This window comes from Cryptotermes secundus, unplaced genomic scaffold (genome assembly GCF_002891405.2).
Source record: "Cryptotermes secundus unplaced genomic scaffold, Csec_1.0 scaffold88, whole genome shotgun sequence".
Classification (NCBI taxonomy): domain Eukaryota; kingdom Metazoa; phylum Arthropoda; class Insecta; order Blattodea; family Kalotermitidae; genus Cryptotermes; species Cryptotermes secundus.
In genome coordinates this window covers 1,137,502-1,157,250 of record NW_019724585.1, presented here as the reverse complement: position 1 = coordinate 1,157,250, position 19,749 = coordinate 1,137,502, and the positions used below count along the sequence as shown (strand labels likewise).

The following is a 19,749-nucleotide window of genomic DNA, read 5'->3' as shown; positions in this document are numbered from 1 at the left end:
TAATTAACCTAATAATTTCTTTCTTCCATAGAGATTATTAGGTCCTTTTTGCATGTTTACAAAAAGTTTTGTGTTTATATTGTAAAAGTGAACACTCTTTGTTCTTGAAAATATATCTTTAGTTAATAAGGGATTACGAAATTTACATTTTTGGTTAACTTGAACAAATATGAAACTTTCAGTTCTTTAAAAAAAAATCACCTGAATTATGTCAGGTTTTATTTAATTTCCTTCCTTGTGCCCATATTTAAAATATTTTACAAAGTTCTTAATTAGATTTTTATACATTTATTGCTTTTACAGGCGAAAAATATCTAGGATATTGGAGCAATAACATGAAGCATGGTTGTGGTCTGATCGTTACTCTTGATGGCATCTACTATGAAGGTGTCTTCACACAGGATGTCCTTACAGTAAGTCTTTTACATGTGTATTCATAAACTGATTACTAGGGTTGTTTCATTATGTATTCTTTGCACACAGTGAACATATAACCCCTCATGCCTACATATCAGCATGTTTCATCCCCAAAACTGAGAAATGAGAGTTGCTGGGTGGTGACAGGGAGAGGGTTAAACCTGTCAGTTGAATTTAATTTTATTTTATGTTAGTGCATTGGCTTATACTTTCATTCATTCATTCATTATTAGAGGGATGGGTTTCCCCGTGCACCGCGACCAATTGTTCATCTATTGTACGTCCCCCTTTGATATTCTACCAGTCGCTATACCCTTCTGGTACTGGTGCTCGCTATCAGCCCCATTCAGCCAGCGAATTCGGCCCCTCTACTGGCAGTGGTACCCGATACTTCCCCCATCTACCGGAGGCATTGGAAACTACTTGGGCAGAAAACTTTTTACCTAATTTTGCTCAGAGGTCTCCTAGAGACATGAGGATCTTTTACGTGCTGTAAATCTACGACATGGGACCCACGGCTTAAAGTCCCTCCTGGAGGACTTGTTCCCTGAATTTTTTCGCCCTTAAAAATTCCACAACCTCCACCGGGTTTGAACCCGCGTACCTTGAGTCATGAGGTGGGAACGTTACCCCTAGACTATGGAGGCTGCTGGCTGTACTTTACTTGAAGTTCAAAATAAACTTATTCAGTTTCCTCAAAAATGTTTCATCATGTACAAGCAACTTCTACATTCTATAAAATATAGATCACAATATATCTGTATTTCAGACATAGTTCAGTATGGTGAATATTTAACAAAATGCAAGAAAAGCAATTTGTGACTTAGTAATGTGATGCCCATAGTGCACTTAGATTTGTAACATATTTTATCTACACTAAACAGCTGAGTGAATGGGTGGCTTTATATGTGCTTCACTGTCAGAGGCTGTTTGCACCAGGATATGTTGTGGAGGTCCAAATCTTCTGGTTGTTTGATTTCAGTTTCCTCATTCCAAGCTCAGTGAGGCATGGAAGATTGCAAAGAATGCATGTGAAGAATTCTCCAGTGGAGTATGCATCTCCAGTCTTCTTTTAGACTCAGTCAAATAATATCGTTCATGCTGTTAATATCACTATGTTAGAAGCCGGAAGGTTGCAAGATCAAATCCCGATGAGGTGGATTTTTTCAATTTACCTAATCCTTCCAGCCGCAATATGACCCTGGGGGCAACTCAGCCTCTAACAGAAATGAGTACCAAGAATATTCTTGGGGGTAGAGGGCGGCTGGCGCGTTAGGCTGACAACCTTACAGCCATCTGTGAGCTGATTGTCTAGAAAATTTGGGAACCTCAACATCTCAAAACCCTATGGGTTTCCACAGCCTGTTACAGGGATACCTTTACTTTTTACTTATGCTGTTAATATTACAGCAAAATATGGTTTAGTAAATGACCTAAAGCAGTGTTTCTCAACCGCCAGGCTACGGCCCAGTACGAGGCCCTGGCATCAATTGTGCCAGACCTTCATCTTATGAAAAAGTAATTTACCGGGCTGCAGTCTCACAAAGGTTGAGAACCACTGAACTAAAGAATTAAACTTCTGTAGTTTTGTATAGCCTAATGACTGTGTAATAAAGAGCTGTGTGAGATTGGAGGTTCTTACAGCAGTGACAAAATTACTGGCTTTCAGGATTTGACACTGTCTAGTTAGGTAGATATTTAAAAATGCTCCAGAGGAACATCAGGAAACATCTACCAGACCATACGGTGTCATATCACAGAAGTCAGTAATCTTCTAGATTTCGGTGTACATGTGGAAATAGAATTGATGTTCAGTTTAAACTTCCATGAACAGTGAGTCTGTCTTACCAGGGGCATGGTATTATGGTTTTTGAAGATGGAACACACTATGAAGGGGAATTCCGAGCAGCAGGTGTGTTTAGTGGAAAAGGAACTCTAATTTTCAACAGTGGTGATCGCATAGAAGGTGCATTGCATGGTGCATGGAATGAAGGTGTCAAAATAACTGGAACCCTGCATAAAAACACAGCCACTCCTCCAAATCAGCTCAACACGAAACCAAGGTACCTTCTTCGAAATTTAAAGTACTTACATGTGGTAAGTAGGCTGGCAAGGAAATAAATACATATAGTGATCTGTCNGTCACACTTCCTTGAGAGCTACAGAAGCAGTGATCTGCCCGCACAGAGGAATGTTGGGTCAGCTTTTCTGTGAAGAAGCTTCCACTCTGTTTGGCTGACCAAGTCACAAACAGTCTTACCTACATGTAAACGAAATCGAACCCAGTGCCATGATGAAGGGTTTTATTGTTCAGAGCCAACAACTGGACCTCTGACTTGAACTTGCGTGGGTTTGTTTTGGTTTCAAACTCAAGGTCTAACCGTCAGCACTTCTAAAGTGAGCACGTGTCTTGCATCCAGTATACTGGACTTTCGGCATCTTCGAGGTCACAGGTACCGTCCGGTATACCGGACTTTCGGTCGTTAAAGGTTAATATGTGGTAGCCAACAGTATTTGTAATTTGGTGTCATCACTATCATACATGTTATCACATCAGTGAATTCTGTCCAGTAAAATGTTAGTGTAGTCCAGATTTTGTGTAACTGTAGGGCAATAATAACTTTATGTTTCTAAAGTAACCTGTTTTCCATTTACATGTACTACAGCTCATTTGGAAAATTGTGCGTTGCTGCAAATCAGAAATGGATGGCCATTTTTCGACAGTGCTACCAGCAGTTAGGTATGCCAGAGCCAATGGGTACAAAGGGTGCTAAAACAAATGTAGAGCTTCAGAAGGTGTGGGAGAAAGTTGCAGTGGTTATCAACAACTCGCAGCAGGAGCGGGGAATTCCATCATCTGACCAGCTGGACACTATACCACAGTTTGGCAGAGACAGACTGGACAAGGAGTCATACCAAGAACTACGTTTATATCTAACGAAGGTGTGCAGTGGGAATTAGTAGTCTAATAATGAGTTATGAGTGTGTTATGTATATGTTATGAAATTATGCACTAAAAGAGAAATACAGTATTCAGGATCATAAGGCTGTTACAGATAAAATGTTGAAGATATCCCTTTATCATGGTTTCCTCAGACCAGTACTAACGTATTAGAACTGTTTGTGGCAAATTAGTGTCAAACATGTGTTTAAAATCTGCATATCTTCAAAGAAGTTTTTGAATGCTTTACGACTAGAATATCCAGATCAGAAGATAAACTATTACATAACATTTTTACAGACTATATAAAAAACTGGGTGGTTGTGGGTTCAAGTCCTGATGAGGTCATTCGATTTTTTCAGTTGACCTAATCCTTCCAGCCGCACTAGGCCTTGGGGTTTACTCAGCCTCTAGCAGAAATGAGTACCAGGAATTAATTAATTTTCCTGAGGAGTAAAGCACGGCCAGCACGTAAGGCTTACAACCTTACCAACATCTTTGAGCTGATTGTCTAGATAGTGTGGGACCCTCAAGTCTCACAACCCTATGGGCCATCACAGCCTGGTACACAGATAGCTTTACTTTTTTTTTTTTACTGTTTTACAGATACTGCAATTTCATTCATTAAGGAAACATGGTACTATGACTGGAAAAGCATGTTACTGGTATATAATGACAAAAGGGATATTTTAATACGCACCCTTTCATTTGCTTAATGTTTGGACATGCATCTGTAACCTCAGTACTAGATGAATGTAAGTGGTCAGCTTCATCCTCTGGATGATTTACCCTTGAGGAAAAGTTTCTCAGTGGGCAGTATTTTCATAAATAAGAAGCTGGTAGAAGAACAGGAAATTAGAACTGATTTGTATCTTTTTGCCATGTTATTGGACAGCTGGACTCTGTTCTCTGTAGGAAGTAATGAGAAAATATGTATGAAAGAGTATTTCATGACATACAGTCAGTGTTGTAGTGTAAATACAGTGATAGTGAATCATCTAAAAGTAAGTAAAGCTATCCCTGTAACTGACCATGAAGGTCCATAGGGTTGTGAGACGTTGAGGGTCCCACATTATCTAGACAATCGGATCAAAGATGGCGGTAAGTTTGTCAGCCTTACGCGTCAGCCACGCTTTACTCCCCAGGAAAATTATTTAATTAATTCCTGGTACTCATTTCTGTTTGAGGCTGAGTCGACCCCAGGGCTATAGTGTGGCTGGAAGTATTAGGTCAATTGAACAAAATCCAATGACCTCATTGGGACTTGAACCCATGACCTTCCAGCGTGTAGCATAGCCCCTCAACCAACTACGCTACTCACCACTGAATTCAGATGACCCTAATTTTTGGTTGTTATTATTATAAAAAATGCATAAATAAAATGCTGAAAGTTTGCAGTAGAGTTGTAACCTGTGTTTCATATAGGCATTTGAGAGTCAGCATCATCCTCTGGGAAGACTGTTGGCTGAAGTGACAGCAGCATACACAGCAACATATGGTGGTGTTCGTGTTCATCCCCTCCTGCTAAGTCATGCTGTTGCCGAACTTCATTCAATCACGGCACGCATGTATGAGGTTGTTCGAGCTTTATTTCCTGCTCTTCCAGTGCTTGGCCAGGAGTTGCGACTTGTGGAAAGTCAGGAAGCTGAGCTAGAGAGGTGAGTTGACCCTGAAATTATTTGTTATCAGCTCATTACTTCATTTGTGTATCTCTTGATGGCTGACTTGCTTACATTTAATTTGTACTTAATTTGAGAAAGTAAATGGTGATGTGTTATGTCTGTGTATGTGTGTATTCACCATTTATAAAATTACTATCTCCAAAAATACCAACATAACAAATTTTTGGGCGGAAGCAAGATGTAAGATTTGATATTTTTTATCATGATAGGTCCTTAAATTATATGCTCTCCTGTTGTGAAAAATTGTCTAACCTTTGCAATTTATTGCCCGAGAAGTGATAACATAAACATAGGTCTACTAATATAGTGCAGCATGTTCATGTCATGAGTCATAGCTTGTTCACGGCTCATATTTCATGTTCAAGAGGTTGATATTGTAACATCGACCTCAAAACAAACAACAAAACAACATTCACTGTTACGCAACAGATTCTTGAGCAGTTGAGACTTCTACAATGTTACAATGTAAATATTTATGAAAATAATGTCATTATATATCTTTTTGTACTTTAAAACACTGTTATTTATTTTTATGGTTCCTGTATTCACATGACATCACAAATCTCATGAGAAGGCAGTGAAAAATGGATTAGTTTCAAGGTACTGAAATGGTCATGTTGCAGTGAAGTGGTGAGTGCTGCAGCATTGCTACATCCATTTTTGCTGCCAAGAGTGCATTCAGCTTTATTTGTGCTGTATGCACTGCACAACAAGGAGGAGGATGATGCATACTGGAAGCGTCTCCTTAAATGGAATAAACAACCCGATATTACTCTCATGGCATTCCTTGGCATTGATCAGTAAGTAACATGTGTAGTGTAGAATTATGTGTATGCTAAATTCTGACCACATGAATTTTAGGTTAGTTCCATTTCTTGCATACCATGGTGGTGCAAGATACAGTTTCTTTTTTTCTTGTGGCGCTACAGCCCCAATTTTGGTCTAGGCCTACCTCCATGAAACTCTCAGTTTCACTTCAGTTTACTAGATCTTAGACATTTGGCAGGACTCCTTGAGTGGGTGATCAGCTCATTGCAAGGCCTCTACCTGTACACAAACAGAAAAACGCATGTACACAAACACTAAACATACATGCCCTGAGTAGGATTCGAACCCATGATCCTGGCTTCCGAGTGAGCAAAGACAGTGCATGCCTTAGACTGTTCGGCTACTGTGACTGGCTGCAAGATACAGTTTACTACTTACAAAACCATCAACAAGCATGTAATTAGCCCTAATAGTCTCAAGATTGATGTCAACTGTGGTGAACCTCCACATCCTCTATCTACTGTTATAAGCAGTTATAACCTCCCACTAGTGACAGTTTTGAATGCTGGAGATAACAGGAAGTATGACTGTGCATTTGCAGTTACTGTTTTGTCATAGTAACTGCAAATTCAGTAAATGTTGCCTCTTTTTTCATGTTAATTTTTTCCATAATGCTTTAGAAATATTAAAATGTACTACTGTGCCTTAATTTAATGTTTTCCTATATATAATATTAAATTTCAGTAGTTCCAGATCAGTAATTTCATTGTTAAATTTCTTCTGTACCTCAAACATCAAGCAATGTTAACTCCACTATAAATATTTTCAGAGTTAAAATACTGACACAATCTGAATCACACGATAAAATGAATATAAATGGATAATTAATTTAATAAAACACATCAGTCATTAGATATCAATTTGGCCTAATTTTGGGCAGGCACAATATTTCTGTGGCAGTAAGTTAATACATAGAGATACTGGGTTTTCGGACTTTGTCCATCATCCGGATTCTAAATAACTAAGAAAATACACAACGTTTTGGAAACTGGATCTGTTTCCGTCCTCAGGTGAGGGAAGATACCTACTCTGTTGGGTCCCTTAGAAAGAGCTAGCCTCAATCACTGGACCTGAGGACGGAAACAGATCCAGTTTCCGAAACATTGTGTTCTTTCTTAGTTATTTAGAATCCAGACGGTGGACAAAGTCTGAAAACCCAGTATCTCTGTGTGTTATCCAGCATCATCAGAACCGTACAGTATCTACAGTAAGTTAATAGTTAGGCCACGCCATATCTAAAAACGGTTAGTCGCTGGCTTCCCACCGCGGTGGTCCGGGTTCGATCCCTGGTCTGGTCAAGTGGGATTTGTGGTGGTCAAAGTGGCGCTGGGGCAGGTTTTCTCCGAGTACTTAGATTTCCCCTGCCAATCTTCATTCCACCAATTGCTCCACAATCACCCTCACCTATCATCTAGGGCTGGTACAATAGGCCAGAAGTGGCCGCAGTACAAGGAACTTAGTCCCACCCCACTATCAATAAAAAAAAGTTAATAGTTGGATTTCTGTTGCAAATACTATCACATGTCCACACATTTTATACCAGTCTATGTTTTTTTGAGATTTAATTTATAATTAGTGACTATGCTTTTGAGTTACTTTTGGAATAATTTAATGTTTCCATTCAGACAGAATATTTGAAGTGGAACATTTACGTTGGAAATATTGCCATGCTAATCCATGGACTTGTCAGTGATGAAGTACTAGACTGTAGCCATATATGACCAGATTTGTGGGTATACAGTAATCCCATATAAGGTCCATTATAATGACTGAGTCTCATAACAAACAGTAACTTTATAGTGTTACTAATATTTGGTTGGATGTCATATTTTTTTAACTTTAAAATGCATTGACCTGTTTTTATGGAACATGGTAAACATTTTTACGATAAATAGAATTTAAGTATGAAATTTAATTAAGGTTAGCTGTATCTCAGTCACAGAAATAGAACAGAAACTATGTGAAATGTATATTTACATCCTGATCTTATGATTATTGGTGAGCACTTACAGATTAGCACATGAAATTTGGTATGTTGAGAGATTATAAATGCAACTACAAGAGTTGATGAAACATGTGTTTTCATATTTGGAAGCTCCAGTGGCATACATTTCTTGAGGTTTTGTTTCGCAGAGAAATTTGAAATAGCCTTAGTTTGTTTTGCCTGCATATCTGGTACAATGAAATCTCAATATAAGGTTTTGTGGCTGGACTTAACTCTTATGACAACCCCACAACTGGAAGACCACAATTTCTGTTGCTCCTCAGTTGAGTCAATAAAGCATGTTATCTATCCCAGGGAATATTATGTGTGGAACCTTAATGACACCAAAGCAGGATGACCGCGTGATGGTAGATGATGGGAACACAAACACAACACTGGATATTTGATGGATTAATACTGATTAATATTCAGGTTGTGTCTTCACTTTTACAATTGCAGGTATGCTGACATAAGATTACAGTTTAATTATATACTCAGTAGCAACTGTCATGAAGTTGGATAGAATGTGGTATTTAATGTTCAGCTGATATCTTATGTTGGTTTGTAATTAAATAATTCAAACACTGAATTTACACATTTGGTTGGTCCCTTGTCACCACGGCGTGGTGTGTCCTCATGTTGCAGATGGAGGAGACAGCCTCCAGATATGGAGGGTAGCTGTGAACCTATTGAATAAGCAGTTGTGGACAGCCGATAAGGGGTGGTCCTCCAGCTTTGGGGTTGGGCATGAGGTTAACTGTTTGTAACTGTAAAAAAATAAGCTTCTTACAGAATTTCACAAAGAGCCTCAGACCTAGATAGATTTTTTTGGATAAATGACCTAAGCTAAAGAAAATGGACAAGAGATTTGGTAAGAAGTCTGTATATGGCAGGTTCACTCATGACAGTTGCAAAAGAAATATCAAAATATAAGTTAGATTTAATGGGAGTTGAAGAGATCAGATGGAACAGAGGTGGCACCAAACCAGCAGGCAAATATACATTTTTCTCTGGAAACAGGAATGAAAACCATGAATATGGTAGGTTTTTTTCATAATAAGAGAAACCTATCAGCAGTTAAGAGTTTGTTAGTGATAGGATGTTGTACGTAGTACTAAGATGTGACTGGTGTGATATTGTTCTGAATGTTCATGCCCCAACAGAGGAGAAAATTGATGTAAAGGACAGGTTCTATGAAGAACTAGAACATGTATTCAATAAATTCAGTAAGCACCATATAAAAATTTTGTTAGGAGATTTCAATGCAAGGAAGACATTTTCAAACCAACAATTTGGCATGAGAGTTTACATGAAATTATTAATGATAATAGAGTTAGTAGTAAACTTGGCCACATTAAAAAATCTGACTGTCAAGAGTATAATGCTCCCACATCATAACATCCATAAATTTACTTGGACATCTCCAGCTGGGAAGACTCACAGTCAAATTGACCATATTTTTATAGACAGGAGACAGCATTCAAATGCACTTCATGTACCACTGTTCAGGGCAGCAGATTGTGAGACTGACCGCTATCTGGTGGTGGAAAACATTAGGGAGAGACTGAAAATGAGTAAAAGATAACACAGAGATTACAAATGGAGAGGTTCAATCTCAGTAAATTAAATGAGGTAGAGGGGTAAACAGCAGTAGCGTGTTGAAATTTAAAATAGGTTTGGAGAACTTACACTCTGCGGTTGATATTAACATAGCCTGGGAAACTATTAGGAAGAATATTAAAATATCAGCCAAAGAGAGAGTAGGTTAGTATGAATTGAAGAAGCATAAGCCATTGTTTGATGAAGGGTGCTCAGAATTATTAGATGAAAGGAAACAAGCCAAATTGCAGTGGTTAGAGGATCCAGTTAAAATAAATGGGGATATACTTAACAATATAAGACTTGAAGCCAGCAGGCATTTCAGAAATAAAAAAAGGGACTATCTGAAAGACAAAATTAATGAGCTTGCAGCAAACAGTAAGAACAAGAAGATTAGAGACCTATATACTGAAATAAATGAATTTAAGAGGAGTTTTCAACTTAGAGGTAACATAGTAAAAGATGAGAATAGTGATCTGCTTACAGATTCCCAAAACATTTTGAATAGGTGGAAGAGCTGCTACTCTGTTATTGAATGTACATAGAGTTGTGATGTTAGACAGATAGAAATACATGTAGCTGAGCTCTTAATACCTGATCCCTAGTCCTTTTGACTTTGAAATTGCTATTGCAAAGTTGAAAATGTATAAATCACCATGTAGTGATCAAATTCTGGAAGAAATGTTTCAAATAGGGGGTGCAACATTATGATCTGAGTTCCATAAGCTCAATAAATCTGTTTTGAATAAGAAAGAATTGCCTGATCAGTGGAAGGAGTCTATTATTGTTACCAATTCACAAAAAGGGCGATAGACTGAGACTGATCGTGTTCGAGAGCAGGGTGCTGAGGAGAATGTTTGGACAGGAGGTTTGAGGAAACTCCATAATTATGAGCTTCATAACTTGTACTTTTCACCAAGTATAATAAAATGATCAAGTCAGTGAGGGTAAGATAGGCAGGGCGAGTAGCATGAATGCAGGAGAAGAGGACTGTATATAAGATACTGGTGGGAAAGCCAGAAGGAAAGAGACCACTAGGAAGGTCGAAACATAGGTGGGTGGATAATGTTAAAATGGATCTTAGGGAGATAGGATGGGATAGTATGGACTGAATCAATCTGGCTTAGGGTAGGGACCAGAGTAGGCTCTTGTGAACACAGTAATGAACCTTCAGTTTCCATAAATTGCTGGGAAGTTCTTAAGTAGCTATGCAGTTGGTGGCTTCTCAAGAAGGGCTCTGTTCCATGAAGTTAATGAAGCAGTGAATTTAGAAAGAAACATTTTTTTTTAGCTGATTAAAAATGTGTCTTCCAACAGTCTGCACAAAACTTGTTGAGTTGCACTGAATATACATATATACGTATTTGTGAAGTTCAGATATAAAGCAGCATACAGACACAGTGTATTATTACAGAGAATGCATCCTTGTATAGCAGGCAATTGTTGAAGCTCCATTATGTGATTAACCATAAATAGGAATCGAATCCAAGGCCCGAGATTGGCTACTCACAACAGTCCCACATTGATTTTTGCTCTGGTAACTTAACAGTAAGGTGGAAGGACAACACATCTCATGGGTTGCTCTGCATTTCTGAAGTGGGGAGTCTGTAGTACACATCTGGCACATGGAAAAGATTAATCCTTCCAGCCAGTGTGTCTTCACACATGTTTTAGGGTGGTCTAGACTGACCACATGTGGTCCTAAAAATAGAACTTGTTTTCCATGGCACTGAAAAGGTTTTTCTTAACAGCAGTGCAGAAAATGTATTTTCTGTTAACAAAAGGCTTCTGTTCACCCTTCCCAGCTGTGCAGAAGCAAAAGATTTGGTAAATATATAATTACGTCTGCATTTTACCATCAGCCATTAATTATCCCATTACCTTAGGTCACCAGGTTGCAAGTTTCGGGACCTAACTGCCATAGCTTTTCTTGGGGAGCATGGATGGGTGAACACTAGACTGAGGAAAATCTAAATTTTAAGAAATTTAACAGAGGTTATTGACCTGGGATCTCTGAAATTGAACATTAAATCAGGGACAACCTTAAATCAAGGAGTTGTGCTGGATTAACCATTTGAAGTAGAATTTAAAATATCAGGTTTGATATTAGAGCGCTTGTGCACTTTAAGTCTTATACTTCCAGGCATTAATATAAATGTGATGTTATGTTTTGCGGTAGAAAGTTCTGGATGGTGCCTCACCATCATCTGACTCGCGAGCCTCCATTCTCTCCACTTGAAGATCATCTGTTCAATAATGCAGTGGAAATGCTGCAGCAACTCAAGACAACATTTTCACCCCTGGAGAAGTTACTAGTCATACGAAGGACTTTTGAGCAAATGACAAGAGTAAGTGTTTCACAGTGTGCTAATTCTTTTTCAGCTGATTCCATCTTTAAGAGTAAGTGTTTCACAGTGTGCTAATTCTTTTTCAGCTGATTCCATCTTTAAGAGTAAGTGTTTCACAGTGTGCTAATTCTTTTTCAGCTGATTCCATCTTTAAGAGTAAGTTTTTCACAGTGTGCTAATTCTTTTTCAGCTGATTCCATCTTTAAGAGTGTGTTTCACAGTGTGCTAATTCTTCTTTAGTTCTGCATTTTAATGCTTCCATTTTCAGGCGGTGAATGTATCTGTACCATATTACTTTCGTTTCACACATACTGACTCTATATTTGTAATATATTACAGATTAGGTATCTCTTTATTGTGTTTGTTACACATTTTTCTGTTTATCTTGCCTTCTTTGGTATGCCTTGATATAATGTATACATACATCTTTAGTATGTGACTTTTTGCTTATGTGTGTGTGATTCATTTTGCACCTCACCCTGCCTCATTTCAGATCAGACTTCTTGACATCAATTAAAATATCTTGCAAAAGGTCCAGAAACATGGAACTGCTAAATTACAAGAAATTCAACTTCCTCCACCTCAAAAATTACAGTTGTTGACCAAGAGTCAGAGGAAGCTTCTGCTTATGGATGTAGTTTATCAATTTTCTGGGTCCTTTGATAAGTTTAATAAACCTCTAATTGTACATGAATCAAGATTAAACATTTATGATGCAAGTTTCCTCTTGTTTACTTAAGTAACAGAAATGACGAAAGTTGGATTACTACTGACATTAAAATATCGTTTCAACATACAGGATTTTGTATAATATTATTAGACGTAGTAATGATCCAAAAATAAAACTTTATTTTAAAAAGTATTGTCTCATTCTAAAGAAAGTAATTTGTCAAGCAAAAAAACTACATGATAATCAATTAATTGAAACTTCTAATAACAGAATAAAAACTTCTTGGAATATTGATGCATTTCCTGATCGTTTGAAATATGCAGTCATAAAGCCTTTGTATAAAAAATGTGATAAAGCTGACATAGCAAACTATTAGTAAAGTTTTAAAAAAACTAATGAATGTATAAGGGGTGGGCCTTCTCGGCCCTTGAACCGTGACATACAGTGGTCTATTGTGCTTTAGGGGGGAAAAAAAAAACTTTGTATCATAGATTAAATCTAATATATTGGTGCAGGAACAATTTTGTTTTATTAAAGACTTATCAACTGATCATGCTGCTTTTTTCACTTACTGCTGACATACTTCAAGCCTGGAATGATAAACTTCTGTTTGGATTTTTGTGACCTTGCCAAGGCATTTGATTGTGTTAATCATGAGATATTGATATCCAAATTAGAGTATGATGTTCAGGATTGTAATTTAAATTTGTTTAAATCCTATCTTTCAGATAGAAAACAGAGAGTGCATCTCAGAATTGATGATGATCATGATTATTTTTCCAAATGGAAAAGAGTTAAGCAAGGAGTTCCTCAGGGGTCAGTCTTAGGGCTACTTCTTTTTATTATTTATGTTAACGACTTGCCATTATGCATCAGTAGATTTGCCAATGTTTTTCTCTTTGCTGATGATACCAGTATTTTGGTCACTGGAAGAAATCATTGTGCGCTTAAGCACAAAGTTGCGGATACCTCGTCTCTCATTTTAAATTGGTTTATAGCAAACAAGTTGGTCTTAAATATTAATAAAACTGATATTAATTTTGCTGTACAGAACCATTAGGCTTATTTTGGACTCTATCCATCGTCTAGTATTCATTCATTCATCAGTAATCTGTCAGACGACAGGTCCACAGTCTCTTCCAAAACAGTTCGTCCACTTAATGCGATCTTCTGTTTTTGGAAAGAGACTATCCAGGAAAAGTGATAATGTGGTAGTTTTTCCATTTGCTTTCCACATCGCAGTACAACAGCCGTTCAAACCACTCTGGTCACGCCTGTTGCTATAAGAACTTGAACCATCTCGAGCATCATTTGCTCTGTGCTTCAAGTCGCTGCTGATGACGCTGCTTCCGGCACCAGTTTTTGGTGTCTCTCTTCGTCTGATGCCTACCCTTTGACCTGTCCAGCAAGGGAGGCCCTGCCAGTAGCTACGCTACCGCTGGTATAGCTCTCAGGGTCCTTGGCATACTCAAACCCCTTCACCACGATAAGGTGGAGACACCAACGAGGGGCGTCTAGTATATAGAAGACAAAAAACCCCAATGTTTCAGAGACTGGATCTGTCTCTGTCCTCAGGTGGATGGGGCAGGATAAACCTACTCACTAATCCAGTGATTTGAGACTAGCTCTTTCAAACGGGCCCAACTGAGTAGGTTTATCCTGCCCCATCCACCTGAGGACGGAAACAGATCCAGTCTCCGAAACGTTGGGGTCTTTTGTCTTCTATATACCGGACAATGGATAGAGTCCAAAATGAGCCTATTAGTTCTGTACACCATACACCATTGTCAGAACCCTATTAATTTTGCTCCTAAACAGTCTGCAAACTGTAGTTACTATAGGATTCTGACGATGGTGTATAACACACTGATATATTGGGTTTTTGGACTTTATCCAGGACAATGGATAAAGTCCAAAAACCCAATATATCAGTGAGTCTGCAAACTCTTTGCTGGCAGTATCCTTTGGAAGCATAGTAATGAATGAAGTCCCTGTAATAACATTTTTGTGTATACAAATTGATATTAAATTGAATTGGAAGAGTCATGTGAAATACATCCTTCCTAAACTCAGTTCTGCTATTTTTGTAATTAGGAGTTTATCTTATTTTATTAATTTAAAAACCCTGTGAATGGTGTATTTTCCTTACTTTCATTCTATCATTAAGTATGGAATAGTCTTCTGGGCAATTTGACTAATAATTCTAGAGTTCTTAAATTATAAAAGAAGGTAATAAGGATTATGTTTGGAGTGGGACCCAGAGACTCGTGTAGAAGTCTTTCTAAGAAATTAGATATTTTAGTATTTTGATGTAAATATACTTTTTTTTTTAATGTTGTTTGTGATAGATAATCAAAATCATTTCTGTTCAGGTTCAGCGGTTCAAGGCCTGAACACTAGAAGCAAAATCAAATTTATATTCCGACTTAAAATCTTTCTGTTTTCCAGAAGGGCACTATGTTTATTGGTATTAGGTTATTTAATAGATTGCTAAAGAGCATTCAAAGTTAGAAAGGATACAATCAGTTTTAAAAATAATTTATTTTCATATCCCATGAATAACTCATTTTATAGATTTGACAAATTTTTGGAGCATACAGTAAATAATTAGTGTTTGCTTAGCTTTGTATTGTCTTTCTGCTTTGTTTGTTTGTGTTATGCTTGTGACCAGTTTCATGTTCATTGTGTTTTAGACTTATGAAATGTGAAATATATGTGTATATTCTCCTTTCACCTTCTCTAACTAACAACCTCCATCCTCCTCAGTTTGATCCTTTAAATTATTTTCACAAGTATTTTTGGTGAGTTATACCTTTTTCATATGTTTAAAGGCATTCTCTGTGTTGTTCCGCTTTTAAGAATGGAGAAGTGCACAGTCATCAGTTTATCCATTAAAAATATCAACCTGCATATGTTGTTACAATGTATGACATTAGTCTAGAGAAAATCCTTTGTTTACTCATGCTTATATTCTTTGACGTTTTCCAGGAATGCAGCTAACACATATGTCAGGGTATACTTGTAATTTATTATGTTCTACAGAAATGTTCTTGTTAAAACTGGATTGACTGCTTTCAGAGAGTAATGTGAATTTGGTCAGAACATGTAGATGCAAGCTTTGTTTTTTAACAAGTACTTCATGCACTTGGTTTTAGGCAGTGCAACGTGAGCTAGGAACTTTGTACCTGTGGACAATGGATGACCTGTTTCCTGTGTTTCATTTTGTGGTTGTGAGGTCACGAATCTTACAGCTTGGCTCTGAGATCCATTTTATTGAGGACTTCATGGAGCCATATCTCCAGAATGGGGAGCTTGGCATAATGTTCACTACACTAAAGGTATGGCAAATCAATAAGAGGCATAATATGCCTATTATTACATAAAAGCCTCTTTAGATGGACAATTACTTGCTATTGACAGTTTCACGTCACAGATGTGTCACTTGGAAAGGGAAATACATCCAGTGGCTAAATAACAACCACCTTACCTTTTCCAACTGACTGACTCAGTCTTTCATGGTAGTGTTTGTGGAAGCGCCACAGTTTAATTTAGAATTATGAAATGCAAAGATGGGGGTGACCTCTAGTTGCATGATGTTCATACCAGCTTCATGAAAACCTGTAAGTTGCTTCAAAATTCGTTGGGGAAGAAAGGCATGTGAATATGATATCATAAACCTTATTTTGGGGGTACGCAGTAGTGTAGTTGGTTGAGGCGCTATACTACAAACCAGAAGGTTGTGAATTCGAGTCCCGATGAGGTGAATTTTTTCAATTTACATAATCCTTCCAACTGCACTATGGCCCTTTGGTTGACTCAGCCTCTAACAGAAATGAGTACCAGGAATCTTCCTGGTGGGGTAAAGAACGGCCGGCACATAAGGCTGACAACTTTACCGCCATCTGTGAGCTGACTGTCTAGAAAATGTGGGAGCCTCGACCTTTCACAACCCTGTGGACCTTCATGGCCCGTTACAGGGATAACTGTACCTTTTTTTACAAACCTTATTTCATTATACCATACAAAATGTAGGCTAAGTATATTGAATTTAAAAGTATGCAAGAACTGACAATATACAACAAGTGCCCACATTGCAAACAAGATATGTTCTAGAAGTTAGTAAATATTTTGTGTGGAACTCAATTTTCCATATTCACAGCATTATAAAAGATGGTTCAGTTCCCAAGCCAGCTCAAAACAGTTTATGTAATCTGTAATTAAGCTGATACATCAAACAGAATGGCTTGGTATAGAGATAATTCCCAAGATTCATATTTGGGAGGTTCTCAGCTTGAATCTTGGCCGGGACACTGGCTGTCTTGGAGGAGGATGGTGCCTTGATTAGGCTAGGACCGCCTCCTTGAGTTCTTTCCAGTTAATCTGTCATCCTACCATTTCATGCTGTATAGTTTAGCTATTGGCACAGCTGTAAAATAAACTGTCAAAAAGGAAAAGTACAAGTATATATCCGATTAATAGTATAATGTACTCTAATAGTTGTAATGAAATGAGCCTGGAAAATAACAATAAAGTTTTGTTATTTACTTACTTAAATATTGACACGGCTTGTGAGCCATGAAGGATCTTATCTTGGCCCACAATTTCAACAGACTCATACTGCAGCTCAAGTAGCAGCAGATGACATAACTGATTAGATCATGTGGGGCAAGATGTCAAACCAGACCTTGCTCTGCTGCTACAGGTAGCTTTACATATTAACTGGCATTCATGTAACCCAGTTATTGAATTACTGAGGCAAGTAATAGCTTTGTTCATATTTAAAAATCTCTAAGGTTGATATTTGTAGCTTGGGAACTTCCTACAATCTTAAATGACATTATAGTCATCCATATGTTTTGAGTATTCATAAATTCTACCTCCAGGCAATTAATTAACAAATGTCTGTAATAAAATATTCTGGATTTTGTTAAGTTCTAAAACTTTCTTGAAATGGTATATTAGACTTCCAGTTATTAGGATGGAGTTTATCACAGTGCGTTTCAGAAATGAAATGTTTCATTTATCAGGTTTAAAGGGGAGAAGCTCTTACTCATTTGAGTCCATTAGGAGGAGCCAATCTCAATCACATTTGGCATGCCTTCTTAAATGAGGATTAATGAAAGTTAATGCTTTTATTTTTCCATGCAGGCCTGTTATTACCAGATCCTCCAAGAGAAGAACAGCATGAGCAACTAGCTGCTACGTGTCCTTCCAGCAGAACCCTCGATCCAGAACTTATATTCCATGTCACAAAGTGCTAATTGTATTCTGTTCTCCTTAGATTTTTTTCTGGAGATTCCATAATATTTTTATATATATTCAAGCTGTACATTGTTATATGTTGTTACCATTTTTAAGCAGTGTATACACTGTTCATATTTATGTGAAATATAGATGTGTTTAGTACCTGTTGGAACTCCCATTCTTTTTATTCCGGTGTGTCCAAATAATTACAAAATCCATGGGAAATAGGCTAAATTCAAAATACATTTCAGCAGAATTCTTGGATAAAGGTTGATAATCATATTGTGGTATGTAGACCTACTGCTAGGCAATAAATGTGAAATGAGCAGCTATATAACAGCCATTGCCAGGTAATGACTGCAGGAAACGTATGCAACAATAGAAGAGCTATCATAAGTGGCGTTCTCTGTGTGGTCCTTGCCGAGGCTATATAACGAGGGCTAGCTGCTATAAGAAGAGGGTCTTGAGACATCAGTGAGAAGAGTAGGATCCATCACCAGGCAATGACTGGTGAAGACACAGCAGACTGAGAAGACTCAGTATGTGCTCTAGTGAATTGCAGATTGTGTGAATTAGTGGTAGTGCTATAGTTACTATACTATGTACATCTGTAACTCTTCAGTAAATCAAATTACAAATCCAAACCCTGTCCATAGTCACACTCCTACACATGACAACTGGTGTCAGAAGTGGGATAGTTGGATTAGAAACAACTGGACTGAAGACATTGTATTGTTATACCGCCACACTACAGAGACAGGACAAATGATGGCACGCCTGCCGGCTGAAATAACCAACAGAGAAGAAATGAAAACCAACCAAGAAATAATGACAGCAAGGCTGGAAGCTAAGGTAGATGCCTGGCAAAAAGAGTGATGGTCTGCCAAGAAGTGATGGAAGCCTGTCTAGAAAAGGCGAAGGCCAACCTGGAAGAAATGGAGGCTATGATGGTTGCCTTTGAAGAATGGTTTGACAAAATGAACATCGTGGATTTGGAGGCCATAGCAGAGCATCAGGAATTCCCTAACAAAGAGGCCGCAATGGAAATTATCAGAGCACCGGAGGACCAATCTATGAATAAGGAATAGGGTGGGATACCACAACCCACAGATAAGGCAGACCAAGGACAGTGTTGTACAAGGAACTGCGAAAAGACAAACGTACAGGAAGAGACATCAGGCACTACCTAAATGCAATAATGGTATAGTGGACCAAGGCCTGAGATGGGAGCTGTGCCTGGGTAGCAAGGAAACATTTATGAGGCTCTTGGACAAATCCTTGGCCTGGAGGTTGCAAAGTGAGCAGTCCAGTTTTCCACTGGGCTGCGGAAAGTGACTGACCCCATCTATAGTCACACTCATACACATAACAATATCCATTTCCACTACACACAGCAATGAGAATAGCTGAATAAAAGATCTATTATATTACAGAGGGACCCCCTATTAATATTTCTCACTTTTAAGGTTTTCCTCTTTTAAAGTTCAGTTTCAATGATTCCAAGTCAATAACCTCAATGTTAAATTACCTGCATCAGATTAGTGTTAAAAACAGCTGCTACAAAAAATAAACTTTAGATGGGAGTTACACTGTATGGGGGGGGAGCATGTAATCGATGAGCATAGAAGCTATTAGTATTCTCATCAGTTTCAACTAATTCCACAATCACCCCTTACTAAAGAAAAATATGAATACAGCTGAGCATGAAAACATAGCTGAAGTGATAAAGATCCTAAAGATGGTAATTGCAATGTATATAAAAAACTGAACAGCTTCAACATGATTTGGTTAATTTTTTTTAAAGCTAGTGAGGTGGGACTAAGTCCCTTGTACTGCGGCCACTTCTGGCCTATTGTACCAGCCCCAGATGATAGGTGAGGGTGATTGTGGAGCAATTGGTGGAATGAAGATTGGCAGGGGAAACCGAAGTACTCGAAGAAAACCTGCCCCACTACCACTTTGTCCACCACAAATTCCACTTGACCAGACCTGGGCCGCCACGGTGGGAAGCCAGTGACTAACCGCTTGAGCGATAT

General features: G+C 38.0%; 1 protein-coding gene across 3 annotated transcripts in view; it reads left to right on the top strand.

Annotated features, from left to right (window-relative positions):
* LOC111862294 (alsin) overlaps positions 1–17,809 on the top strand; it is a 34,753-nt gene extending 16,944 nt beyond the window's left edge. For 2 of the 3 annotated variants that reach the window (XM_023847564.2, XM_023847563.2), the window contains exons 7-14: positions 304–413; positions 2,269–2,480; positions 3,084–3,360; positions 4,784–5,016; positions 5,664–5,840; positions 11,631–11,799; positions 15,625–15,807; positions 17,618–17,809. In XM_023847564.2, the coding sequence (XP_023703332.1) occupies positions 304–413; positions 2,269–2,480; positions 3,084–3,360; positions 4,784–5,016; positions 5,664–5,840; positions 11,631–11,799; positions 15,625–15,807; positions 17,618–17,665 (1,409 nt within the window). In that variant the 3' untranslated portion in view covers positions 17,666–17,809. Of the gene's footprint in view, positions 1–303; positions 414–2,268; positions 2,481–3,083; positions 3,361–4,783; positions 5,017–5,663; positions 5,841–8,167; positions 8,312–11,630; positions 11,800–15,624; positions 15,808–17,617 lie in introns of those variants that run through there. The other variant, XR_002842401.2, reaches the window with a different exon arrangement.
* Positions 17,810–19,749: the final 1,940 nt, after the last annotated feature.